The 27,579-nt window shown below is 45.3% G+C and overlaps 2 protein-coding genes across 2 annotated transcripts in view; one reads left to right on the top strand and one right to left on the bottom strand.

The window, feature by feature from the left end:
• The window catches only part of NDUFA2 (NADH:ubiquinone oxidoreductase subunit A2), a 70,812-nt gene extending 63,509 nt beyond the window's left edge, over positions 1–7,303 (top strand). The window contains exon 3 of the mRNA XM_085617813.1: positions 6,987–7,303. Coding sequence (XP_085473939.1) covers positions 6,987–7,078 — 92 coding nt within the window. The 3' untranslated portion in view covers positions 7,079–7,303. The remainder of the gene's footprint in view (positions 1–6,986) is intronic.
• TMCO6 (transmembrane and coiled-coil domains 6) overlaps positions 7,206–27,579 on the bottom strand; it is a 167,839-nt gene continuing 147,465 nt past the window's right edge. Inside the window, exon 14 of the mRNA XM_085617809.1 lies at positions 7,206–7,382. Within this exon, the coding sequence (XP_085473935.1) occupies positions 7,374–7,382 (9 nt within the window). The 3' untranslated portion in view covers positions 7,206–7,373. The remainder of the gene's footprint in view (positions 7,383–27,579) is intronic.

A 27,579-nucleotide genomic window follows, 5' to 3' on the forward strand; every position in this document is an offset into this window, starting at 1 on the left:
AGAATCCTTCTCGCATTATCAAGCCTGGTCATGATGCAGGCTACAACGCCCTTGCTGCGAGGGAGGAGCTCAGGGATGTTTTCAGATGTAAGGGGTATTCCTAAAACCCAATGTGAGAGGTGGGGCGATGGGAAATATGCAGTGGAAGTTGGTGGGTGAATAAAATTAGCTAAAGGGTTAGCCTAATTAGTTTTATTTGTGCTACTATGTGCTAGGGTTCAAAACAGAAAGCAAAAAGTACGACTGCAAACATTCGATGTAGTCGTACTGAGTAGTTAACATGTTTCAGCCTAAGACCTAGGAAGTGTTGTGGCTTTCATCAGTATCTCTATTATAGCTACTGCTGTGTGAAAAAGTGATGGGAGAAAAACCCAGAATAATAACGCATCGGTTTGTTGGATTTAAAATACTAAACCAGTGATCCAAGAAATTAGAACAAATGGATTTACCGGTTGGACCTGTGAATGAGACATAAACAACAAGCTGTGCAGTTACATCAGTTTGAAAATGAACTATACATTTAACCCAAAAATGACATTCCAAAGTATGCAAAAGTAACAATTCAAAATATTTCATCAACATCAATTGTTAAATAAATAATCACAAGTCTGTTATTTCACAAAAGATGTGGAGTGTTCAGACATACTGTGCCCTTATAGCGAAATGTCTATGAATAGCGTCACTCACCTGCATAAGTCAGGTAGAGTGACATCTGTCATTGGCTGTTTGCCTAAGGTACACACGCTGCGCCAACCTGTAGATTTAAGGTTGTGGCGTTATAGAACAAGTTACTTACCTTCGGTAACTATGTATCTGTAAGAAACATTAGTTAGTTAGATTCCTCACCTTAGAATATCCCCAGGCGTCAGACTGGATCTGGAAGATTTTTCGTCAGCAATACCCCTTGCGCGTCGCTAGGCGTCGTCTGCGGCTCCGCGTCTGTCGTCGGCGTCGGGCGCCGGAATGACGTTGTCGGTGTACTTAGACGCCGCCCTCGCGCGCTGACGTCAGTTCTTGTACATAGCCTTCCGCGCCAGGAATGCAGAGCCATGCAGGATACCGACCCTGGTGCCAAAAAATTCTAGGGCCCTGAAAGGGATAGCCTTAACCCTAGATGTCAGTTCGCAGAACGGGGAGGATGGGTGGGTCGGTGAGTAATCTAACTAACTAATAAGTAAGTAACTTGTTCATCTGAAAGAAACACGTTAGTTAGATTCCTCACCTTAGAAAAGATACCCAAGCAATACCAACCCCGGTGGTGGGTCTGCGAACCAAGATCACACCAGAAAGTCCTGGAGGACAGAACGGCCAAAGAAGCCATCCCTCCGGACTTGGCTGTCCAGGCAATAATGCCTGGCAAACGTGTGCAGCGAAGCCCACGTTGCCGCCTGACAGATGTCCTGCAAAGGGACCCCCCCGTCCCAAAGCAGTAGTAGCCGCTGTGGCCTGAGTAGAATGGGCGCGCAGCCCAACAGGCGGTTCCTTTTTTGCCAAGGAATAACAGATTTTTATACACAAAACGACCCACCGGGAGATGGTCCGTTTGTGTACAGCTTTTCCCTTCTTTGCACCCATGTAGCCAACGAAAAGCTGGTCGTCCACCCGGAACTGTTTAGTGCGGTCCAAATAAAAGGAGAGCGCACGTTTTGGGTCCAGACGGTGGAGCCGCTCTTCCTCTTTGGAAGGATGCGGAGGCGGAAAGAAGGTGGGCAAGGTGACAGATTGCCCAAGATGAAAGGGGGTCACCACTTTCGGTAGAAAGTAAGGACGAGGCCGAAGGACAACCTTGTCCGGATGAACAGATAGAAAAGGAGGCTTGGACGATAGAGCCTGGAGCTCACTCACCCGTCTAGCCGAGGTGATGGCGACCAGGAAAGCAGTCTTAAGAGTTAGAAGACGAAGAGGACAATTGTCAAGAGGCTCAAAGGGAGCGCATATCAGGAATGTCAAGACAAGATTCAAGTCCCACTGAGGCATTACGAAAGGGACAGGAGGGAACGTGTGAGTAATGCCTTTAAGAAAGCGTGACACTATAGGGGACTTGAAAAGAGAGGGCTGATCTGGAAGCCGTAAGAAGGCAGAGAGAGCAGCAAGATAACCTTTCAAGGTGCCCAGGGCAGAGCCCTGCCGGGCCAAAGAAAGAGGAGAACCTCAGAAAGAGGGGCGGAAAGGAGATCCACAGCCTTTGCTGTGCACCATGCCACAAATTTGTTCCACCGGCAGGCGTATACCGTCTTTGTGGAGGGACGCCTGGCTGCCAGAATGATATCACAGACTTCAGGAGGCAAGTCAAATGGCATCAACTGCCGCCGCTCAATCTCCACGCATGGAGGTGGAGGCTGGACAGGTTCAGGTGGAGGACCGTCCCCTGCTGCTGCGACAGAAGATCCTCCCGAAGGGGCAGACGTATCGGAGGATCGGTCAACATACTGAGTAGCTCGGGATACCAGTACCTTCGTGCCCAATCCGGAGCCACCAAGATGACTTGGGCCCGGTCGCGCTTGATCTTCTTCAGCACTCTGGGCAGAAGTGGTATAGGCGGAAAGGCGTACAACAGACCGCAACTCCACTCGCGACGAAAAGCGTCGCCGAGCGAGTGCCGCCTTGGAAATTCCAACGCGCAGAACTGCTGACATTGCGCGTTCTCGTCGGTGGCGAATAGATCTAGCCAAGGCTCTCCCCACTGCTGAAAGAGACCTTGCGCCACCTCGGAGTTCAGACGCCATTCGTGATCCATCATGCACCGGCGGCTGAGTTTGTCTGCTCTGGCGTTCAGAGAACCTGCCAGATGTTGAACCACCAGGGTGATGCCCTGGTGTTCCAGCCATGTCCAGAGGCGCAGAGCCTCCTGACAAAGGGTCCACGACCCCACCCCGCCCTGTTTGTTGCAATACCACATGGCGGCGGTGTTGTCCGTGAACACCTGCACGACACTTCCCCGGACAGAGGGAAGGAAGGCTTTCAGTGCAAGTCGGATCGCTCTCAGCTCCAACAAGTTGATGTGGAGGCGAGACTCTGCCGGAGACCAGAGGCCTCTGATCTCCGCCTCTCCCATATGACCACCCCATCCCAGGAGGGACGCATCCGTCACTACGACATGCTCCGGTAGGGGTAGGGAGAGGCTCTTGCCCGTGACCCAATTGCGGTCCGTGAGCCACCACTGCAACTGCTGTACAGTGCCCTCCGAGATCAAGACATGGTCGGACAGGTCGCCGTGATGCTGGGCCCACTGAAACTTCAGGTCCCACTGCAGAGCCCGCATGCGTCGCCTGGCATGATGCACTAGTAGGATGCAGGAGGCCATCAGCCCCAGAAGCCGCAACACTAGCCTGACCGAAACCCAGAATAGAGGCCGAAAGATGGGAATCAGGGCCTGTATATCCCGGACCCGCTGTTCCGGTGGATGAACCCGGAACTGCGCCGAATCGAGAACCGCTCCGATGAAAAGGAGCTTCTGAGAGGGACTCAGGTGTGACTTCGGCACGTTGATGGAAAACCCCAGCAAATGCAGGAGATCCGCCATAGTCTGGATGTGGGAGACGACTGCCTGGGGCGAGCCCGCCTTCAACAACCAGTCGATTTTCCGAAAGACTGGAACCCCTGATCTGCGCAGATGAGCTGCGACCACAGCCATCACTTTCGTGAACACCCGAGGGGCACTGGTAAGGTCGAAGGGGAGCACGGTTAACTGAAAGTGCTCCTGACCCACCGTGAACCGCAGGTAACGCCAGTGGGCCGGCAGGACGGGGATGTGGAAATATGCGTCCTGCAAGTCCAACGCTACCATCCAGTCTCCAGGGTCGAGGGCAGCTAGAACCTGAGCCAAAGTTAACATTTTGAACCGTTCCTTCCGGAGGAAGGCATTGACGTTCCGGCGGTCCAAGATAGGGCGTAGGTCCCCTTTGCCCTTCTTGGGAACCAGAAAGTAGTGGGAATAACAACCACGACCTACTTCTGGGCTCGGAACGCGCTCGACGGCCCCCTTGGCCAAGAGGTCCGAAACTTCCTCGTGGAGAAGATTCAAATGATCCCCCGAGATACGGTGGTGCTGCGGTGGCATGGCTGGAGGGTTCGTCTCGAAGGGGAGGGAGTAGCCCCTTCGGACGATTTGCAGCACCCACCTGTCCGATGTGATGGACCGCCAGTGGAGCAGGTGATGGCGAACTCTGCCGCCCACTGGCGTGGAATGGGCCTGAAAGCTCGGACTAGGAAGGCTTTGAGGCGGATGCTGCCGGGGTGGATGTGGACTGACCGCGTCTTCCTCCAGTACCGCCTCGGCGGAAACCACGTCCGCCACAGCGTGCAGGTTGGTTCTGCGGCCGGTGGCTAGGCGGACGTGAGGAGGAGCCCCTTCCTTTGCCACGAAAGGAGCGAAAAACGGAAGTTTGTGGCCGCGGGGCCGAGAGGCCCAAGGACGTGGCCGTGGCCGTAGCCCGGGAGTCCTTGAAGCGAGCCAGCGCACTGTCCGCTTTGTCACCAAAAAGGCGAGCGCCATCAAAAGGCATGTCCATGAGGGTGCTCTGGACATCCCCTGAAAAGGACGTGGACCGCAGCCAGGCGTGACGTCGAAGCGCCACCGTGGTAGAAATCGCCCTACCCAGCGAGTCCGTAGTGTCAAGCCCACATCGGATTGCATGGCGCGCTGCATCTCTCCCATTGGCCTGGGCCGAGGAAAGCCGCGCCCGGGCCTCCTCCGGGCACAGTGGCAGCACGTCTTCCACCGCATCCCACAGAGAGTGGGAATAACGGTCCAAGAGACAGGCGGTGTTCAAAGACCGCAGGCCCAAACTGAGCGAAGAGAACAGCTTCTTACCAAACTGTTCCAGTCTCTTGGAATCCCGGTCCGGAGGAGCGGACGGGAAGGAGGATTGGGAGGTAGAGGCCTGGATAACCAGACTCTCGGGGGTGGGGTGTTGGGACAGAAAACTGGGGTCGCCCGAAGCAGGGCGGTGGCGCCTGGCAACGTTCCTATCCACAGGAGGGACTGTGGAGGGCTTGGACCAGGTGCCCTGCAGAACGTCAGTGAGGGCCTCATTGAATGGCAGCAGAGGCTCAGTGGAGCATGCGGCAGACTGAAGCACCTCAGTGAGGATGTTAGTCCTCACAGCCACGGCAGGCAGCTCGAGCCCAAGGGCTTCGGCCGCCTTGCGCAGCACCACAGAAAGGGCTGCACCCTCCTCCGAAGCCACAGTCGGAAGAGAGATGAATCCAGTGTCTGGTGAGGTATCCAACCCACTGGCCTCCCCCAGTTCATCTGCCCAGTCCTGAGCAAGTTGGCTCTGAAGGGCCATAGGGTCATCAGACCCCTCCCAGTCGCCCCCGTCATCCGATTCCTGGTAAATAGGAGGAATGATCGGAGCCGGTCGATAGACAATATGTGTCTCTAGCGGCATCGGGCGGCGCCGCATCGGCGTCTGGACCGGACAGGGGCTGAACCGGGGATCGACGTCGACCGGAGCCGGCATCGGGGGTGGTATGAGGTGTAACGAGGTTGACCGGCGTCGACGGGGGCCCCGGCTCGGGGACTTGCGGCGTCGGGGCCGGAGCCTCCAACGGCGCAGGGGCCGGAGCCGCCGGCATGCGAGGTCGCCCAGTCGAGTCCGCGGGGCCCGAAGGCGCGCCAGCGGGCGTCGACGGCGGGGCCAGGTTCCTCATGGCCGAGAGGAAGGCACTGACCTCCGCCGGCGTCGTGTCAGTCCCAGGGACCGTAGGGTATGGGGACTTGCGCGGCTCCTGCGGAGCCGCGGGTGTGGAACCACCCGGACCCTCGGCCGAGTCGCGCGACCGGCGAGGGGAGTCCGAAGAGCGGTGTCGCTTCTTGGAGTGCCTCGACTTACCCGAAGACTTCGAGCCAGACGAGTGACTATGTCGAGTGCGGCTCCGCGACCGATCCTTGGACCCCCTCCTGGACCGTTATCGAGAGCGACGCGGAGCCGAGTGGCGAAGCTCGAGAAGCTTGCGGGCCCGCTCCCGCCTAGCTTTCGAGGTCAGGGCCATACAGTCGGAGCACGACGCCGCGTCGTGGTCGAGGCCCAAGCAGTACAGGCACCGGCGGTTATGATCGGTCACCGACATCAGTCGGTGACAGTCGGCACCAGAGTCGAGAATTGACCAAAAAGAGTCAAAAAAGTTAGTCAAAAATTGACTAAAGGGGTAGCTCTCCCGGATCTGCGCTTACTGGCGCAGAAAAAAGAAGAACTGACGTCAGCGCGCCACGGCGGCGTGTTAAGTACTCCATCATTCCGGCGCACGACGCCGACGACTGACGCGGAGCCGCAGACGACGCCTAGCGACGCGCAAGGGGTATTGCTGACGAAAAATCTTCCGAATCCAGTCTGACGCCTGGGGATATTCTAAGGTGAGGAATCTAACTAACGTGTTTCTTTCAGATAAAAGAAGTGTTGCCCAATGTTAAGGGATTAACAAGCATAAAGAGAGCGGTGGAGACCGAGTCAGACTCTATTGTGCAAAACGGTGGTGATTACAATATTTAGAGATTACTCGTCTGGATATATAGTTAAGTGGGACAGTTACTCTCAACCAAACTAGCAAAGATATCATGATGGCATACCCTAGCTGTTAACGATTATATCAGGGTATAGTGTTACTGTGACTATGACAAGTGGTGGTTTCATTAGAGAGGTTGCATGAATCACGATGTCTAGGTGCAAATACAGAGTTGTCTAAGATGGATTACCCACCAGTACCTAACTGAGGTATGCAGGTAATTTGCAAAAGTACGATGTGGGTCTTCAGTGGTCAGCCAATCTCTGAAGGTGAGCAGCATCCACGTTGGCTAGTGGGCCAGCTATATAGACTAATTATTCAGTATTTCAGTTTCCACAATCTATACTCAGTCAGTAAAAATTTGATACCTCGTTTAACTAATAAAACCTCTTCCAGCAGCATTGTCCAGTCGAAGAAAGTTAAAGGAAGCACGCCTTTTGTACCAGATACATAATTGTCACTATTTTTTCCCTCTATAGAATTTGGAAGAGAGAAGAATGTGCAACTGCATAACCTGAATGCTGACCAAGTTGCAAAAGCCCTCGAATCTCTTGTGAACACGAAGTTATGAAGGAGCCAATCAAACCAAGACCCTGTTTTGCTCTACAGCAATCGTCGTGCAAGAAATGCATGCGTGTAATTTAAATAGGAATCTGGAAAGGGTGCAAATCGTCCATATAGTGTCTATTGAAACACACTTGGTTCCAAATATTTTATTACAAAAATAAAATGTTCTACCAAATGTGCTGTACATTAAGTTGAGAAAGAAAGGAACATTAAATGATGCCGACATGAATTCTGGTTCTTCTTGCTGCGTAAAGTGCCTTCATGTTTAGAATGCTTTTGATGTGCAGTGCTTCGTTGTTCTAATTAGCCTAAACAAAACAAAAGGTAATTGTTTATTAGCATGAATTCCTTAGTCAAGCCCAAACAGTCGTGAAAGCACTTTGCATTTATTATTATTTTTTTTTTTTACAAAGGAAACAATTTCTTTCAGAAAGCAGGTCTTTGGGTGAATGGGAAAAATAAGCTATGTAAAATATGCATGAGGAGAGATTTGGCATTGGAGCAGGATAATTGATGCTTTAGAAGTTGACCAAATGTAGTTTAAAGTGTCTTGTGTTGGAGTGATGTGGCAGTTCATGAGAAATTGTGCCACATGCATGTTTTTTTCCCATTCAGTTTCCAAAAAGCGGTATTGGAAAATAACTATTTCCAGTTGCCCAAAAATAATATTAACTGAGCAGGTAAAGCCTCTTGACATACACGTGTTTTTGGATCCATTTCGTAGATATGGTGTAAGCTAAAACGTACGTTTTTGTAAAAATTAATTTTGGGGAAAAATCTGATTTGTTATTATGGATCAGTGGTTTGAAGTGAATGTATTTTGTAATCCTAGCTTTTCATCATGGACATTATTTTGGAATTCATGAACACTGAACATCCCTGCCACCAACTGGGCTGTATTTTACAATGAACTTCACATTTCAAATTGATAAACTGTTGGGGTAGTCTTTGAATTGCGGGTATAGCAAGTAAAACAAAGAACCGTGCAGATAAGTACCATGGCTTAATTCTGCTATTAAGTCCCTAGTCTCTGTAGAAGGCGCCGTTTTAGGTGTTGGCTTTTATTTTCGAAGTTGAATGTAAAATAACAAACTCCTTGTTTTTCTAGAAGGCAGGTCATTTGGTCTTGAATTCCCTTACATTTGTCTAGTAAGAAGGGGGCAAATCTCAAAGCATATTTGTTTTGTCTTACAGTGGTAACTGAACCAATAATGTGATGTTTTAAACTATTTGAAACATTTAAATATCAACATTAACAAGTTACTAATGCTCTTTCTGCTGCATACTCTATTTAACCACAGATTCCTCATCTTTAGAATATCCCCCCCAGGTGCCAGACTGGATCCAGATGTTTTCACTGCAGTGCTCCCACACGATGATAGGTAGTGCCATGTGGCTCAGTGTAGCATTGTTCTGCCCCAGAAGTGATTGAGCGAAGCAGAATATAAGCACCACTCTTGCACACCTAATTCAGTTTCTTGCTTGACCCTTACCACGCCCTTGTAAGTACCAGTGTGCGGATCTCTAATTAGGTACCTTTTTAAGATGGTAAAAAGAGACCACTCATCAGAATGGGGAGGAATTTGCGGTTAAATCTAGTTTCTACCAGAAAGTGCATTAACCTAGATAAGTAACTTTTTTTCAGATCAATATTTCCAACTGCAGATCCCTCACGCTTAAAATAGATACCAAAGCAGTGCCTCCGAAGGTGGAGGGTATGTGGAGTGGGCTTGGACCACAAAGCCCTTCAGGACCGAACTGGTTGTCAAGGCAGTAGTGCTTCATGAAAATGTGCTGTGACACCTATGTCGTGGTCTGACACGTCAAGAACAGGGAGTCCACTTGCCAACACAGGGGTAGAAGCTTTGGCGAGCGTCTTTAGTCCTTTCAGAGACCGCTTCTTGGCAGTGCGGACTAGATCTTAATGCAGAGGACTATTCACCTTCAAGCACTTTTCTGTACTGCCTTACCTTTCATTGGCCACAAGAACTCCACAACAAGCCAATTGTCTACCCAATGGTCATTGGTACGACTGATGTCAAAATGTAAGGCTCAATTGGGGTCCAGCTGATGAAGTTTCTTCTCCTCTATTGAGGAATGAGAGAGCTAAGAATGTTGCGAGGGTGATGGATTGTCCAACATGAAAAGTAGTTACTCCTATTGGCAAAAAGGCTGCCCTGGTCTTCAAGAGCATTTTGGGAAAAGGGTGGTGTAGAGTGGATGTACCAAGGGAGCTTGGCGCGACGAGCTGAAGTGATGTAAGACTGTTTTGGGTGTTAGAAGACACAATGAGCAGCTGTGCATTGCCTTGAAGGGGGCACACATGAGAAATGTCAGGACTAAATTGGGAACAGGTGTGTCAAACCTTACTTTGACTGCAATGACGTCATGTCGCAGGATTGGCCTCAAGAATGGGAACGGGTCTGTAATTCTTTTTATGTTTAGCGATGTACAGCTTTGCTTCATAGTCTTGGAATGCTTTTGGGTGCAGGAGCGCACATTCCTCAGATGAGTAATTATGTCCCAAGCTCAAACACTAAAGGCACACCTCGTGCTGCCCCGTCACCGACATCTGTTTACGACCCTTAAGGCATGGTTTACACCCTGTAGTCCTGGGTTGTTGCAGGCATTCTGTTCATGCACAGAATTATGCGCAGGAAACCAGGACCTCAGTGAATTGCGGTGTACCAAAAACTCACCTCAGTACCCAGAACCCCAATCCGACTAGCATCAGTGTCCCATTCATTATCCGTATCCTCTCTGAACTCCCAATGTATAGACAACCCAGAACAAGCGACTTAGAGTACTCTCAGGAATGGTGGGAATCAGAAATACCTGTTCGTTATTATTCTCATATCAGTCCACAACAAGAGTAATCAGAGACACGGTAAAGTTTAAAATGTTTATTTTATAAACTACGTGTCCTAAGATGCAGTACTTTGGCTAGCATAAGCAGACAAATGATTAAAATTAAAACCATCAGCATTGTTACAATACCATAGAAAATGAAGGGAGAAATCATATTACAAATGACAGTGGAATACAACCACCCTTCCTTCGCTAGTGAGCTAGTATTATTATACTAATAGAAGGTCTCTAGGTTTGAATGGGGAACTGCAAAGATCAGCCCAGGTGAACCTCATCACAGGATCAGCTCTGCTCTGCGCAAGTCCCTCCCCAGAATGTGTGTCCAATGCATGCAAACTATAACACCAAAGGCTCTCGACTTTCAGGTACCTGCAGCCGCGTGCGCGCCATGGCCAGAGAGTGGGCCGACCAACCCGTACCCAAAAACACACACCGTTCGGCGGCTCAGACTGTCCCTGCACACAGTGTTCAGACCCAGGTCGCAGCGCACGTCCAGGGACGTGAACAACAGACAGCTCCCATGTGAAGAAAAGGCAAGCAAGCAGCTTTCAAATAACGTGTATCTGCAGTGTTGTGTGCAAAAGCGGCAAGATGGCGCTTCCAACATCTAATGCGCTCATGCCAACATATGCATCTAAAATGCTGCCTCCACTACAGGGTGGGGGGCCCATCATTCCAGTTTACAGTGGAATTCATGCTGAAAAGCGTATTGTGAGAAACTGGGTTGTTGTCCAGAGTGGGCCCCTACTCAAGTAACAGCCACATTTTTTGTCAGGGTGAACCACAATAAGTCAGTAAATTGATCTGTGCTTGACTGTCTGGTAACTTGGTACAAAAGCAGTCATGCTCAACTTAGAGGCAATGTGTAAAGCATTTACGCAGCACACAAACAGTAATAAAGTGAAAATACAATAAAAGAAAAATCCCATTCCAATTTTGAAAAAGAGTAGAATTTTATATATATATTCTTTTACACCAAAATGACAAAAATCCAATCAGTCGAACAACAGATATGCCGATTTACGTTAAGTATTGTGCTAAAACACCTAAAGTGCCATTCGCACTGTTTGTGCGAGACCGGGTAAAAGTCACAAGTTCAGGCCGACCGAGATGGAGCATGGGCTAGATACAGGGACCAGTTAAGTCCAGCTGAAAAATTTCCTTCTAAAGTCCAGAGTGAAGAGTTTTGTTCACAGTGGAGGAGGCTGCGAGGAGCAGTCTTCGCTGTAGCACAAAGATCCTATTGGGTGTCTCTGGTGACTGGAGATTCGCGTGGACGGTATCTGTGGGCTATTGTTGCTGTAGTGTGAAGAGCAGATCATGTGTTGCCAGTCGTCGCTGGAGCATGAAGAGTTGGGTTCACAGGAGCTTCGCATTGGCGGCCAGTGGGGGCAACGAGATCTTGGCACGAACAGGCCTGTTTGCTGGTGTGAAGAACCCAGAACGTTAGGATTTCTTCTTTCCTTTCGGGAGTAGCTCAACTGATGCACCACCAAGAGTCAAGGTCCCGGGAGGCACCTCTTTGGGATCAGGAACTCACTCCAGTAGATGACCGCACCGCTTAGGTGGCTCCAGTTGCAGCAGGTCAGCTTGGTAAATATAAAGAGGCCTCTGGAGCTTGTTGATTCCCTATAGCTCAGAATAGGTCAGTCAGTTGACCCTTGTAGTCCGATCAACCTGGGATCAAGGGTGCAGGCCCCTTTCTTCTCAGCAACAGGTCCAGGAGTTGGATCTGAAGAGTTTGTCTGACTGTCCCATTTTCTACCTGGCACCCCCTTTGAAGTGAGAGAAGCTTCTGCAGGTGCCCTCCCCCCCCCCCCCCCCCCCAGAGGTGTCTGGAATTTCCTGCCTCTGTCTAGTGGCACAATAGGCTAGTATGAAGTCCTTTATGAGTGTATTGGGCCAGTGTCTTTGAAGGGCAAGTGTGTTAGGTGCCAGCTCCCCCCTTCATTAAGTCAGGATGGCCCATCCTACCCAGACCCTCTATTGTGATACTGTCTGGGAGGAACTACACCTAATCATGCTGCAGGCACTAAGTAGTTAAGACAAGAAACTGCCAACTTTCTATAAGTGGCATTTTTAGAATGGTGATTTAAAAATCTGACTTTAACATTAAAGAGGGGTTTAAATTACAATTCCTTAGACACCATACACGATAATCCTATGCGCTCTCACAGAAAAGTTATCACTTAATAAATGTAGCAAAGTAACTCAAATATTATTTTATGAGAGAGGTAGGCCTCACAGTAGTAAAAAAAACAAATTGAGGAGTTTTTCACTTCCAGAACCTGTAAAATCTAAAAGTACATGTCCAACTTTTTTAATACAAAGCAACCTGTCCTCAGTGCCGTTTAGAACCTACCCTGGGTCACATATGTTTTAAAAAGGGCGGTTTAGGCCTGCCAAATGTTTATTTTGCCAGGACTAAATGGCAGTTTAAAACTGTATACAGGCTGCAATGGCAGACCTGAGGCATGTTCAAAAAGGCTACTCAATTGGGTGGCATAATACGGGCTGCAGGCCCACTAGCAGCATTTTATTTATAGGTCATGGGTACATGTAGTACCACTTTACTAGGTACTTATGAGTAAATTAAAATGTGCCATTGGGCATAAGCCACTTTTACCATGTTTAAAGAAGAGAGCACTGGTTAGCAGTGAAGTGCACAGAGTCATAAAAGCCAACAAAAACGGTATCAGAACACAAAAGGGGTGTAGGCAAAAGGTTTAGGGGTGACCCTGCAGAGAGGGTCAGGTCCAACACTTATCAAACCAATGCAAAACGGGCACACAACTCCAGTTCTGTGTTTATAAGGCCCAGAAAGTAAGTAATTGACGTCAGTGTGCAGGGGTGGCACTTATATGCGGTTCCACTCTATAACTTCTGGGGTGGAACAAGACTTGCCCAGAGCTGCACAGCACCACCTCATGGCATGCAGGAAAATGCTGTGAAAACGTCCGGCTTCAGATGGGAGGTGGAGGATTGGGAGATAGTCTAACAGGGAAAATTCTGTGTTTAGAAATATGCACCAGAATGTTCTACTACAAGAAACTGACCTACATGATACTGATATACTGAAACCTAAAACAGGCAGGATAAACTAGAAATTTCGTAGGTGTTTTGCAAGCAAATTCTGTGACATAAGCATTCTCATACAATGAGGTCACTGTGTGCCACCAAAAGTGGTAACACGTGGTTCTAAAAAAAAATGGCAGGTACTTAAAGAGATAAGTCTAATTGGTCGCACACTGCTCCACCTACCAAGCGTGTTACCCCAATGAAAAATGGTCCCTGAGGTCAGCGTCTGAGAGTACGCCTATGCCCGTGTAATGCATGCAAGTATGAGTAGCGTTAGCCATCCCTGGACACGTGTTTCGAGGTAGTTGCCTCTCGTCAGCAGGGAGTAGGAAAGTGTGTAGGGTTGCTGTGTAAGCTGCTAAAATCATTATCAGGTCAAGTACCACACGGCACCCCTTTACACCGACCTGCTCCCTGCTGACGAGAGGCAACTACCTCGAAACACGTGTCCAGGGATGGCTAACGCAACACATACTGTTCTTTTTACACATCGTGGCATAGGCGTACCCGCCGTCGCCACTACATTTACCACAGTCCTTTGGGGCAACTTGCTGGTGTGAAGAGCAGTGTGCGACCAACTTTTGCACAATTTATTACGGCTCCCTTGAGCCAACGGGCTGACGAGCCTTGGATCTGCACCTGCGCGCCATGAGAGGTACTTGACCTGTTTTTAATTACATTTTGGCAGTCCACACGGCACCCCTTTACACCGACCTGCTCCCTGCTGACGAGAGGAAACTACCTCGAAACACGTGTCCAGGGATGGCTAACGCAACACATACTGTTCTTTTTACACATCGTGGCATAGGCGTACCCGCTGTCGCCACTACATTTACCACAGTCCTTTGGGGCAACTTGCTGGTGTGAAGAGCAGTGTGCGACCAACTTTTGCACAATTTATTACGGCTCCCTTGAGCCAACGGGCTGACGAGCCTTGGATCTGCACCTGCGCGCCATGAGAGGTACTTGACCTGTTTTTAATTACATTTTGGCAGTCCACACGGCACCCCTTTACACCGACCTGCTCCCTGCTGATGAGAGGAAACTACCTCGAAACACGTGTCCAGGGATGGCTAACGCAACACATACTGTTCTTTTTACACATCGTGGCATAGGCGTACCCGCCGTCGCCACTACATTTACCACAGTCCTTTGGGGCAACTTGCTGGTGTGACGAGCAGTGTGCGACCAACTTTTGCACAATTTATTACGGCTCCCTTGAGCCAACGGGCTGACGAGCCTTGGATCTGCACCTGCGCGCCATGAGAGGTACTTGACCTGTTTTTAATTACATTTTGGCAGTCCACACGGCACCCCTTTACACCGACCTGCTCCCTGCTGACGAGAGGCAACTACCTCGAAACACGTGTCCAGGGATGGCTAACGCAACACATACTGTTCTTTTTACAAATCGTGGCATAGGCGTACCCGCCGTCGCCACTACATTTACCACAGTCCTTTGGGGCAACTTGCTGGTGTGACTAGCAGTGTGCGACCAACTTTTGCACAAGGTACTTAAAGATAGTTGAACAGAAAATGACAACTCTTGTTACTATCTCCAGTGTATAGGCCTCTCAACAACCCTTAGTGAAATAGAAGACTCTTTGTGTGATCAACTCTGAATATTTAGCAATTGGTGGAGATTTTAATTTGGCTCATAACCAATTCTTATATGTACGCACCTGGCTGACTAAGCCGCAGATTACAGAAGCTTGACAGTTATACCTACATTTCACGTTCCCAGAAGACCTACTTCAGAGCTGATTTACTTCTCTTAGATAAGAATTTCTTCAAACATTTCATTAAAAAATGAGCAACATAGTTTAAGGCCATGCTCCTCTAAAGTTCAGTCTTTACCTCATGATCCAGTCTATGAGACTTAACTAGCAATTAAATTCATACATATTAGAGAGAGAAAAAGATAAGGAAGGAAATTACTTAATTTGCCAATACAACATTGCAACCTAAGCAATCTCTGAAGGTCTCAATTGTTTCTTATGAGGTCTGTTTCTCATTGAAAAAGACACACAAAAAGAAATACGTGAACTTGTAAAACTACGCATGTTAACAAACCACATAAATAGAAACGGCGAGGGAAGAATTAAATAAGATTTATCACACAGAGTAGAATTTGCCCTGCTCACAGAAAAAAAAGCATTGAGATGCAGTTAAAGTGGAAAGTTGTTTAGCTTTCAAGTGAAAACACAACAGAACTATTCAGTCCATAATTGAGGACAAAGGTTGGTTTGTGTAAAAGGAATCACCTTAATCCCAAAGAAACATGGTAAAGCAAGTTAAAATAATCACATTGTCCGGTCGTTTAGAATAGTGTATAATATAGAGAACACAGAGTTAATCTAGTGTGTCAGTCTCATTCTGGAATGTCCGTGTCTATTAATTATGTAAATGGAGTATCACCCCTTCGAAAAATGTAAAACTCTCAGCAAAATTCATCCAGTTTGAAGACCTTTGCTTCCTTAAATTGCTAACCACAATTCAAAAGTAATGGATTTTGTGTGGCCTTAATTGCAGAAAAAAAGATATACATAGGTTGGAAGTTAGGATCAGACCTTTTCTTTGGAATCTGGAAAGAATTCTTGGAATTGTTAAGTCAATTAATGATTGACCGGACTTTAATTTTAATCTAGTATTAGTACCAGTTAAATAGAGAACCCCTTCTGTCTTGTTTGGTGCAGGTATTTGTGTATCTGCACATGACAACAAATCCTCAATCTTGCACTGTATTTCACACTAGGTAATTTATCTCTTTTAGCTATCGATGTAAATGTATCAATGCCATGCTTCACATTGTCATTAATAAACTGATGCAGTTAAAAGAAAGAGGTAACTTTAGTGAAGACTCATGATGGAGAAGTAGGGTACAAGGTGGTACTTTTGTTTCTCTGTCCAAGTATATTCATTGATACTCATCAACACTAAACAGAATAGTAAGCTCTGACAAAGCCTCATAAGTCAGGAGCACATTATGAAAGTGGCACACATCAAGACAACTTTAGTGCATAGCATTCTTCCCCAATAAATTACACTGAGATGTTTTGGTCCTCTTTGGCATCTATTCTGGATTCAGAATATAGATAGTATTCTCTTGCAGATCTATGAACATGATCTCCAAACAGCCGCTCCGCAAACTACACAATTGCGTATGCTTATAAGAGTGGCTGCGGTAGCTGCTTTCCCTTTAGAAGAGTGAGTTCTGAGACTTCCTAGTAGAGATATGATTGCCTTCTGATAACACTTTCATGCAGGACACTATCCGGTGTGAGAAATTACCATGTTTGTATGATTTGGTTGTAGCTAACAAAGTGGTGACTAGATTTTCTAATGTATTTAGACATGACAAGGTAATAGCGTAAGGCCCTCTACTCATCAAGTGAGTGAAGCGATCTTTAAGTTCTTCCAGAAAAGACAGGTGACAGAAATGAATTGGTTAATATGGAAATGTTCATTACCCTTCTGGAGAGCAATCAAATAGGACCTTAATGCCACCTTTTTTTTTGGTGACGTTTGCTCAGTACAGTTTGTGCTCCAAGTAGCTATCCTCTAACTAGGTGGCAATATAATAGCCACCAGGAAAGAGATGATTTGATGCGAGAAGTTGAAATGTGGCTTTATTCTTGGGTTTAAAAAGGGTGTCCCGTTACTTTACACATTCTTAAAGCTCCTGAGGAGGAGCCATCTCCTATAAGTGATGTATACCTTACCAGGCCCTTCCAACAAATAGGCAGTGACTGGCATAGTAAAGAAGGAGGTCTTGGAAGGGCTTTATACTGCATGGTAGGGGAAACCATAAGCCAAATTTAGTATGGAATACGACTCGGGGCAATAAATAGTTTTTCTGGACATGTCAGCCAATTAGTGGTTATGGGCCACTAAAGACAAAATCATTTAAAGCCTTTAGATGACATGCTGGATAGTCTCTTTTCTTTATCAAGGATGAACGGTGCAGCAATTTTCAGTGTTGCTAAATTGCAGTGCAGGGTCTTTCTTTGTGCTCTACAAAGCACGGCAGATATGCATGAAAATCTACAGTGTGGTTGTTTTAATGAATAACGTAGGTTAGTGAGCTGCCAATTGTAAGGCCGTTCTAGGGTGATATTGTGATGCTGGATTACTTTAGCTTTAAGATGCCTTTGTGCATGTGAAAAAGCAACAACAACATAAGTTCCCAACAGGGTTATCAAAAAGATCCCATTTGGCCCTGTACATGAACGAACACGTTGGCATTTTTAATTTTCCATCAATGCAAAAAGGACCTGATGGAGTTGAGGATCAACTTGTGATCTACCAGGATACTTCTTCTTAGAATGCTTGACAAGGATTGACTTCAGCGCAGGGTGTAGCAGTCTGACTTTCAGCATGCTGGTTGGTATATTGTGAATCAGTTTGGTACCACGGAGAGGCAAATCCCCAATATGAGCTTCCCCATACAAATAAGTGGACATTAGATCTGTTACTATCATCTAAGATTGCAGATTATGCAATGAAAAACTTGTGTTGTCACATTTTTCTTAATAACTTTTTGTTTAAAACAAATCCAGCTCTGGTACAGTATATGAAACGCACTGTCAGCACATTCTAATTTTCTTTGGGTCTACCATGGAAACAGCAGCAAGGCAGACAAATACTGTGTCATTTTGTCTTTCTAGTATCGGACTGTCTTAGTCATGAAAGCACTCCTGCAGTGAGCTCAAGCTTAGTCTGCCACTAGGCAATACGAAGATGAAAGACCCCATCTGATGGATGTAAGGGAGACTAGGTCTGCGGAGATGCAACTTGGCACTTCCCATGAAAATAACTTAAGTCTTCTCTGAATGTCGAACATTGCTTGAATTGCGTCTTTGAGCCCGTAACTAATGGAGCTTTTACACACCCATAGTTCTGAACTATATATATATATATATATATATAGATGATGTAAAGGCCCAGGTCCTGCAAGTTGGTGTACTTGCTTTCAGAAGCCTCTCCTTGACTTAGGCTAAATGAAACTGTCTCTCCTACTGAGGTTGGCTGCTACCATGACAATGCATTTTTCCAGCTCTAGGCACAGCCCTGAGTCTGAATCAGAGGACTGTGAATTTAAGTCTGGCTCTGTACTGTTGATCTTGGATTCCCAGGTAATCAGGTGAGATTCCTACGGGACTAAAGACATGTAGATTGAGAGCTCCCATTACAAATGTTATGGTAACTTGACTGATAAATTCCATCACAGTTTAGGGTTGTGATATAGTAAGAACTGTGTAAACGGAGAAGGTAAACAAAGACTATGAACTTAGTAATAAGCATGAGTAACAAAATGCTATTGCTTTACAGAATTGTACTGCAATCAGGCACTGCATTTGCCATGTCTCTGTTGTAGCCACGAGATTCCAATTAATGTAAAGCAAGGACGAGAACCCTGGGTTGGAGTATTGTTTACTTGTAGCCGAGCTGTAGGATGTCACTTTACGTAATGCAAATAGATTTTCCTTCAAGTGAGCAGGTACTTTACGGATATTAGGCGTTTTTATTGAATAAGGGCCTTCCAGTGGTATTTCAGCACATACATAACATGAAATCACTGTTGGGTGACATCTTAGAACCAGCTACCTACTAGCAACGTTTTTGAGTGCTCACAGACTGAACAAGGTTCAAAAGCTGAAGTTACAAGGCGGAGCACCGTTGTTCTAAATAACTGGTTCACAGTAACAACACATTATAGTTATAAAAAAACAAAACTGCTTTGTGAATCGGTTTTTCTTCTTTGTTAAACTAATGGATTACAGCATAATCTGCTAATGTGAACAGGAATTTCGAAATACTTGGGCAAACCTGCACATTTGGGAAGAGCAGTGCAAAAGAAAATAATATTGTGAACAAACATGTCTAGGTTTTATTGAAAAAAATAACTGTTTTGCACCTTATTCTGGTTTAATGCTTACACTAGCTTATCGAGAGGGACAGACTCAATCAATACGTAAACCACGTCCCCTCTATTGCTGATGAGGCACAAAACCCATCGCCTGACTGGTAGCATGCTGTTAATTTTTATTTAAGGGCTGTGAATGGTCATCGCTTTGCATCCAGCAGGAAGAAGTGCATTTAATAGCACTGTTTGGGTGTGGAGAGACAAAGATCATTAGCCATTTACCAAAAATAGTCCAAGCAGAAGGTTACGAACTAGAAGAGCGTATGAAGTAAATAGGAGATTTTACAAACTTTTCAGTGCAGAAAGGTCTAGTATGCAGACATAAAAATTATTCACTAGAGACGAAATGGCTGGTGAGAATATCAACACATATTGTCATGCTGGCAATGCTCTGTGAATTTGAGCACCTTACCGAAGAGATGAACTTGAAACACTCACTGTGAAAAATATTCCCAGATAGACTGCTCACATGCAAAATTCCATCATTACAAGCGGCTGTATCTAGAACAAATGGCATCCAAAGTTCCCAAGGAGATGAACAGAAAGTGGGAATGAGAATGCAGCTGCAGTTAAAATTGTTTTCAAAGGAGGAATAAAACACAAAGGAGAACAGCATGACTAATGGCGACATTCTGTTACAGATGGGGTTCTATGAGACATCTAGCCAGTTCTAAAGTTTACTCTACCCTACAGAAAATGTGTAGAAGTTGTGGCATTACAGGGCACTCAGGAAGGGTGTACAGAAATACCCCAAGAAAGACTATGTGTATGGTCTGAGAAGATGAGATTGGAATTCTTGATAAAAGTGAACAATTTAGTGTTTTCTGCTGAAGTGAGTAAAATAAATGGATACGGACTTGAAGAAAAGTATGTGATCGGAGATTACAATATTGATGGTATAGCACTCAATCCGAAGGTTGACTCGGGAGCTAAAATAACTTTTTGTGGCGAAGACGTTTTAAAGGGAATGGAGGAATTAAGGCATGATGGCACCAGATGCAAAACAAGAACTAGATGGTTGACTTTGACTAAAGAAAAGATCCATGTTTTGAGGAGGGACTGCATTTTTGGTCTACTTTACCAAAGTATAAAGGATATTGCACCTAAACCAGGGAAGGAAATCCAGGCTACTGTCGAGTATGCTCAACGGTGAAATCCCCGTACTATTAGGTCTCTCAGCATCACACTTGTGGCAGACCTCGATCAATTTAAGTCTCTGTCATCACAATGTATGAAAACCTTAGCATATCTGGGTGTCCGGTTATGACAGGTCTCCCCGGCAGAAGAGCATAGCCTTTTGTGTAATTCTGTATTGTGAAATAAAGAGCATTACAATAGCATTTCAGACTGGTGCTTGTCATCCCGTTCCCACCTTGGGCATTAGACAGGAATCATAGAAATGAGCTTGTCAAAGTATTCAAGAGCTATGGAATACATTCAGAATTAGCACACAGTGTGTATATATAATTATTAGCGGCTAGCAAAGTATCCATTTCAAATTCGTAGCACTGGGTCCTAGTCATCAATTTTTCTCCCAAGATTGTGCTAATCACTGTTTATGTTGGGCACATGGAGAATCAGGACCTGTCAACAAATGCTCCTAAATCTTAAAGAATGAATTTGGGCCTCAAAACATAGTAAAGATAAAGCTATATTCATAAAAAGTTTCCTTTAAAGAGACTTCATATAGTCTAATATTTTGACATGGTTTACTAGCACCCACACATGTTACCTTATTGGCTCTTTGGGCCCATAGCTGCAGTATTTGATGCTGTTCTACAAAGCCTCTGCATTGTAATTAAGAGGCAAGGCTTCTCTAGAATAGTGAAGGATGAAAGGAGTTTTGTTTAAATTTAATCGGTTACTTAACCGTGCAACATTAGCTGTGCCATGTGTGCTCAGTACTAATCACATCCTCCCCGTAACAGTCTATAATCTTGATCCATGCAAAGCAAATCAGGTTGGAAATGCTTCAAGTTCAGCAGAAAGCTCTCTTTAGAGCATATTGCTACTTCTTGGGCTAGTTGTGGCTAACTAGAAATGAAGCATAGGTTTGCATATAAATACGCACTTTCAGAAATAAAAGGCTAGACCTGTAGGCCTAATCAGTGCTTGGCAATACAGCTAAAGGTGCGAAACCACACTGCAGTTGTTTGTGTGTGCCAAAATGGCCAATGCCTGCTTCTGTGATAAAAATTAAAAGAAAATACAGTTTAAAAAATGGTTCTTCATATAAAAATATCTGAATATCAGCGAAGATCTGTTGATGAGGCCTTTTTGGCATACAATTATCTTTTTAGGACGTTGAGATTTCCAAAAGCATCAAAAGGACATTAGAGTATTCAGCAAGCAATTGTAGGAGGCTGCTGGTTGGGTTTTCTGAACTGCCCATAAATGGGCATCTTAACGTACTGGATGCTTCAACTAAGGAATTAATTGTGTTCATGGTCGCTGCAAAACACGTTTGGTATGGATGGATGGATTCGGTCAGGTACAAAGAGCAATCTGAAAAAACATGTGCCACGAATATTTTTTTTGAAAGTATATCAATACCAAAATACTTGGCCTGAAAAACATGTTTTGTGAGTCTAACCTGCAAGTCATTTGCATAAATTCAAATGTTACTGGTGTGTGCTTGACTCACCAAGTCACCTTGCTAGCTCCCCAGGGCTACATTACGAGGTTCCGGTTATCTCCGCGTTAACTCTGCCTAGCTAGAGTTACATATGGCACTGGTAATTCAAGGCTGTGGGTGGTGGGGGGGTTACTGGGGATTACAGTGGGGGTCCTGCCCTGACACTCCCCTTACCAGTGAGGAATTACTAACTGTAGGAAATTGGTACCTGGTCCCATTCATCCCATCATTTCTAATTTTTCATCAGTATTTTACATAAAGACTAGCCGGCTTTTAACTGGTAGACACTCCAGGTGAAAGAGCGCAATCTGTGGGGTTACCGCTGATCTTATATCCCAATTTGGCAGTAACAGGAAACTGAAGCAGAAATGACAGAAAACTTGCACTGAGGGTAGAAGACTGTATAAAAAATAGTCTCATCAAAAATGAACACCCAGGCTGAAACAACATTATACTAATAGACACAAACGACTCATCCCACTACGACACCATAAAAAAAGTTACTTACCTCTATACTCTAGTACTGATATTTTTAAAAGATTTGCAAGCTTGAATCTTCCCTGTCGTCAAAGAGGAAGTCCCAGGGTAATTATAACAAGCAGTTTAAAGGAAAGCATTGCTTAACAAACTTAAACCAATTCCAATCATTTTAAGAAAAACCAAACTTCAGACAATCAGGAATCAGCTCAGGAAGCACTCTTCTGTTCAAGGGTTACTACACCTCAGATGATTTATCAGCACAAGTGTAAGGTTCATAAAGATGCATTAGTTACAAGCAGTGAGCTCTTATGGGGAGGGGGTAATTAGTATGTGAATTTATGAAAGACATCAATACTGGAAACTACAGTATACAGGTAAGTAACTTGTTTTTCCATCAGTACTGAATCTTTCATAGACTCGCGTTTGTATCAGGAAAGCAAGCAGTTATCAACTTAACAAAAATTTTTATAAGAGGAGGTGGAAGCAGATATTTAAGGTAGAAAGTAAAACATGGAGAGAGAGCTCACCTCATTGACGCAGATGTCGAAGTACAGCTTGACCCACTGCTGCATCATCTCTCACGGAGGAATTCAGGCAGTAATGGCAGGTACATGTATGCCTGTTACTTCATTTTGGGGCTCTACAGAGGTCAATATAAAATGTGAGGCATCGTTTTACGTCACAAGTGTGAAGTGCTCTTTCTGCTGCATTAGTCGGATTCTAGCAGAAAGTCTTAAGGACTATTGGTTCATTCAGACAAACGTATGATGCAACTCTGGGGTTACAGCGAGGGTCCGATCTCAATATGACCCTGTCATCCCTGAATTGCATCTATGGTTCCTTAATAGTGAAGGCTTGGATTCCACTAATGATACTGTCAGAAGTTATGGCTAATAATAAAGCCATTTTCCAAAACAGGTGTATGTAATTTTTTTAACTTTGCATACACCAGAATGTATTTCCCCTATTTTACCAACGTGTTATGCTTTTGTTTATTCCAACTTTGTTTCTCATGTGCTGCTTTAAGAAGCATTTTGGTTGCGGTTCGTCTCCTGGTTTCCATTTAATGGAAACCTTTCACTCAGATTTTCTGTTATCTTCCCAACTACTTTCTGTAGTAGCCGTTCGTGTAGTGTGAATTGTTGCTATTAAAATATGCTTTATGGACCATGTTTAATTGCAATGAAACTAGTGGCCTTGTAACTGGTGTATAAGCGCTGAATAGGCCCTTGAGGAATTTCTTAACGATCTGAATGCGTCAGGTGTAATAAATGCAGCAAGATTTCATGAAAAAGGGTGAATGTCATTTTGAGAGCACCATTTACAGAAACAAGTCCACTTAGCAATATAGGTTGCGCTAGTTGATTCAGCTCTGGCTTTTGCCAGATCTTCTTGCAGTCCTCTGAAATATTTAAGGGATGAAACTTATTAGATTCTGCAGCCAGGATAATAAATTGAGAGAGCTCGGATGTTGGACGAACAATTTGGCCTTTGATCATGGTTAGCAGACCAAGAACTGGTCTGAGTGGAATATGCTGTTTTGCTTATAGGAGAAGTAGCTCTGTGCACCAATACTATCTTGGCCTCAATGATGCTATTAGGATAATGCAACATGGTTCGCTTTTGATTGTACTCAATACTCTGGGAATCCGTGGTAGATGGGGAAATGCATAGGCGAACATTCCTGTCAAGGCTATCTGGAAGGCATTCCCACACAACCCTTCTAGCTGGAATCTGCTGGCAAAGAAGTGACATTTGCGATTGAGATATGTTGCAAATATGTCTAGTTTTGGACTTTTCTAGGTTTAAAAAATGGAAGTTAGTAGACTTTAGTCCAATTCCCATTCGTGGCACTCTCTTGATGTTCTGCTGAGTGTATCTGCCCAATTATTTTTTATTCCAGGTACATGTTACGCCTTTTAGTGTAATTTGGTGTTGAACAAATAAGTTACTTACCTGTAACTGTAGTTCTCCAGTATTGGAATCTTTCATAGATACACCTGCTTGAATCACTCCCCGTTGTCGAGATGGGAGACCCCAGTATATCAAAATAGCAATGCAAAGCCAATGCAAACGGAAACCAGGGCTAGGCCCATTTCAGTTTTGTAACTTATCTCCATTGTTTTGTAAAAGAAATCAAAAATATGTCTCCAACTAATCAGAACCTCTCACCCTCTAGAACACTCCTGAGAGAACCTGCAGACCCTCAGATTTTCACAGCACCAGTGCAAAATCCAAAAGGTGAGCCTCTCAGGGGAGGAAGGTGGGTCGCATGTGAATCTATGAAAGATTCCAATACTGGAGAACTACTGTTACAATTACGTAACTTATTTCTTACTCCAGAGATGGAACTTTCATAGATTCACATACTTGAATCAGAGTAGCTAGCAGTTAGAATCAAACTTTCTGGTATAAAGAGGTGTGTAGAATCCATATTATAAATATTCAAAGAAGAAGATACACTTTAAGACCCGGTCTGAAAAATTGGCAATTAACGGCATAGATTTAACTACTTATTGTATTCAGAAATAATTGAACAATGTAACATATTAGAAGTAACAGCAACATTAGGAAAAAGAAGTATATAAGATATAAACGAAAACTGTGTGGAATATTACAGTAGAAAGGAAGTTGGGGTGAAAATAGAGAGCTCAGAGTCACTGAAACAGGTTCCTCAGCACCGCTAAGCCCACTGCAGCTTCACTGTGAACTGCGGCATCCAAGCAGTAATGCTTGGTAAAGGTGTGGGTACTCTTCCAGGTCACAGCTCTGCAGATGTCCTGGATAGGTACTCCGGCAAATAGAGCAGCTGATGCAGAGACCGCTCTTGTAGAGTGGGCACACACTAGCGCCCAAAGGGGCTTCCCTACCAATTGATGGCAATTTCGAATAGCACTTCAGATCCAAAGTGCAATACCCTGTTTAGACAGGGTATAGACTTTCCAAGAGGCACTGAAGGCAGCAAAGAGCTGGGTTATCTTATCTTATATAAATCTTATAAAGCGCCCGAATCATCCCCAAAGGGGTATCTCCGCGCTACGGAAGTGCTACAGTTAAGAAAAGAATAGGTTTTCGAAAAGCTCAGGTTTGAGGGGCTTTCAGAAGAGTAAATAGTCAAGCATTTCAGGAGGTGGCTGGTGAGTTGATTCCAATAGGTGGGAAAGCTTTCTACCAACCCAAACCCCCCCCCCCCCCCTCTATGCGGGATTTCCTAACACAGGGCACCAAGAGTAGCGAGTTAGAGCCTGACCGGAGTGTTCTGGAAGGCTGATAACGAATGAATCTATCTGCTAAGTAGCTAGGGCCATTGCCGTTTAGTGCCTTGTCAACAGTGCAGCTGATCTTAAATCGGATCCGCTTGCGGATTGGTAACCAGTGTAGTCCATGATGTAGCAGCAGAGAGGCGGTCCTGGCAGGAGAGTTGGAAACTAGACGGGCCGCAGTGTTTTGGACCACCTGAGGTCTATTTGGGAGGATTAGTTAGCTGAAATCAGGAGGGCATTACAGTAGTCTAGGCGGCTTATTACTAATGCCTGAAGGAGTGATTTACAAACTGTCATGGAGAGAAAAGGGAAAACTCTCCTCAAGAGGCTTAGTGAATGAAAGCAGGAGCCTACTGTTTTTGGTCCAAGTGTACACCTAAGTTTTTTTTTTACCACTGCTTTGGGCACCGGGCGGCAACCATTTCAGTTGGCCACCAATCTGGGGACCAAAGTAGAGGAGCCTCTCCGAATAGCATGATCTCCATTTTACCTGCATTAAGCTGCAGGAAATTATTCCTCATCCAAGCAGTAATGGCTGTCATGCCTTCTGAAAAGGTCGATTTGGTATTGGGAGAGTTTTTATCAAAATCCATTAAAAGCTGGGTGTCATCAGCTTATGACATTGGAATGAAGCCCAGTTCCGGGAGTAAGTCCGGCAACGGAGCCACGTAAATGTTAAACAGAGTGAGACTGAGACAGAATCCCGGAGGTACTCCTTTAGTCAACTCCAAAGTTTGAGATCGGAAGGCGTCGAGGTTGATGGTTTGAGTACGGTGAGTTAAGAAGCATGACAACCACTAAAAGGCTGAGCCGTAGATAACAATGTTTCTCAGTCTATTGAGTAGCATGGAGTGGGATATAGTGTCAAACGATGCGGACAAATCCAGTAGTACTAATAGTGCTGCTTGTCAGTTGTCCAGGGAGTATCTTAGGTTGTCTGTGACGGCAATCAATGCGGACTCCTTACTAAACCTAGGTCGAAACCCAGACTGAGAGGGGTCGACGCATCCTGTCGCTTCAATGTACTCAGAGATGTTTGTTAATGTGTTTTTCCAATAGTTTGGACAGAAAATGTAACAAAGAAATAGGGCGGCAGTTGGACAGATCATCCATCCCATGGGCATTGGGCGGCCTTCCATTCGGGTGGTAAGTGGCCCTTGCTCAATGAAAGATTAAGAATTTAACAAATAGCAGGTGACTGCCGTTTATGGCGTGATGAAGATACTTTAGCAGGTAGAATAACCTGAGGGGAACCTGATTTGAACGTTTATCAGTAGAGACTCCACAATATCAGTTGTGCGAGGGGGGAATGCATTCCAATGAATGCATAGTAGGTGAGTGTAAGGGACAGAGGGTTGAAATGTCATTCAAAGGGCCCCTGTCTTTATTGATTTTATCGTAAATAAACTCAATTTTCTGGATGAAGTGGTTGGCTAACTAATCACAGAGTTCTTGTGATGGAGTTACTGCATTGTGACAGGCCTTAGGATTTGTGAAGGAGTTGAGGATGCGGTAGAGTTCTTTATAGGATTTTCCTGCCTGATTAAGTTGTGACTCAATATGGATTCTGCGCGCAATCTTTATGTTCTTATAATAGTGGGCTAGAGAGTTCTTGTACATTTCTTTATCATTTGCGTCATGGGAGAGACGCCAGCGTTTTTCCAGCTTTTTGCAGAGGCTTTTTTCCTTCCGTAGATCTGGAGAGAACCATGCTGCATGAGTGCGTCCAGTCACATTAGGGTAGGATTTTAATGGGGCCAACTGGTCTACAGTGGTTTCTACTATGATATGTGAAAGGCTTTGGTCCTTTGAAGATAGAACTCAAGCCAACGCTGTATATCTAGTGAATGAAGGGCTCTTTCCGCTGCAGTTTTGGTTGTGGAAAGAAGAGTTTGAGTAGAACAGGCTCGTTCAAGTGTAAATCCGACAGAACTTAGGGAATTAATTTAGGGTTGGTACGTAGGAGTACTCAGTCGTCCCTGAATTGCAGAAAAGGTTCCTGGATAGTGAGAGCCTGAATTTCACTGACCCTCTTAGCCGATGTCAAGGCTAGAAGAAGGGCCACTTTCCATGAAAGGAACTGGAGGTCATATCTATGTATAGGTTCAAAGGAATATTTCATGAGTTTTGACACGACTATGTTCAGATGCCAGACAGGTTGAAATATCCGAAATAGCCCTCTCATGAATTGTTTAATGATCGTTGCCGACCATAATGAGGGACCAGAAGAAGTCCTTCTAAATCAAGATATAGCA

Source organism: Triturus cristatus, chromosome 7 (genome assembly GCF_964204655.1).
Source record: "Triturus cristatus chromosome 7, aTriCri1.1, whole genome shotgun sequence".
In the NCBI taxonomy this organism is placed as follows: domain Eukaryota; kingdom Metazoa; phylum Chordata; class Amphibia; order Caudata; family Salamandridae; genus Triturus; species Triturus cristatus.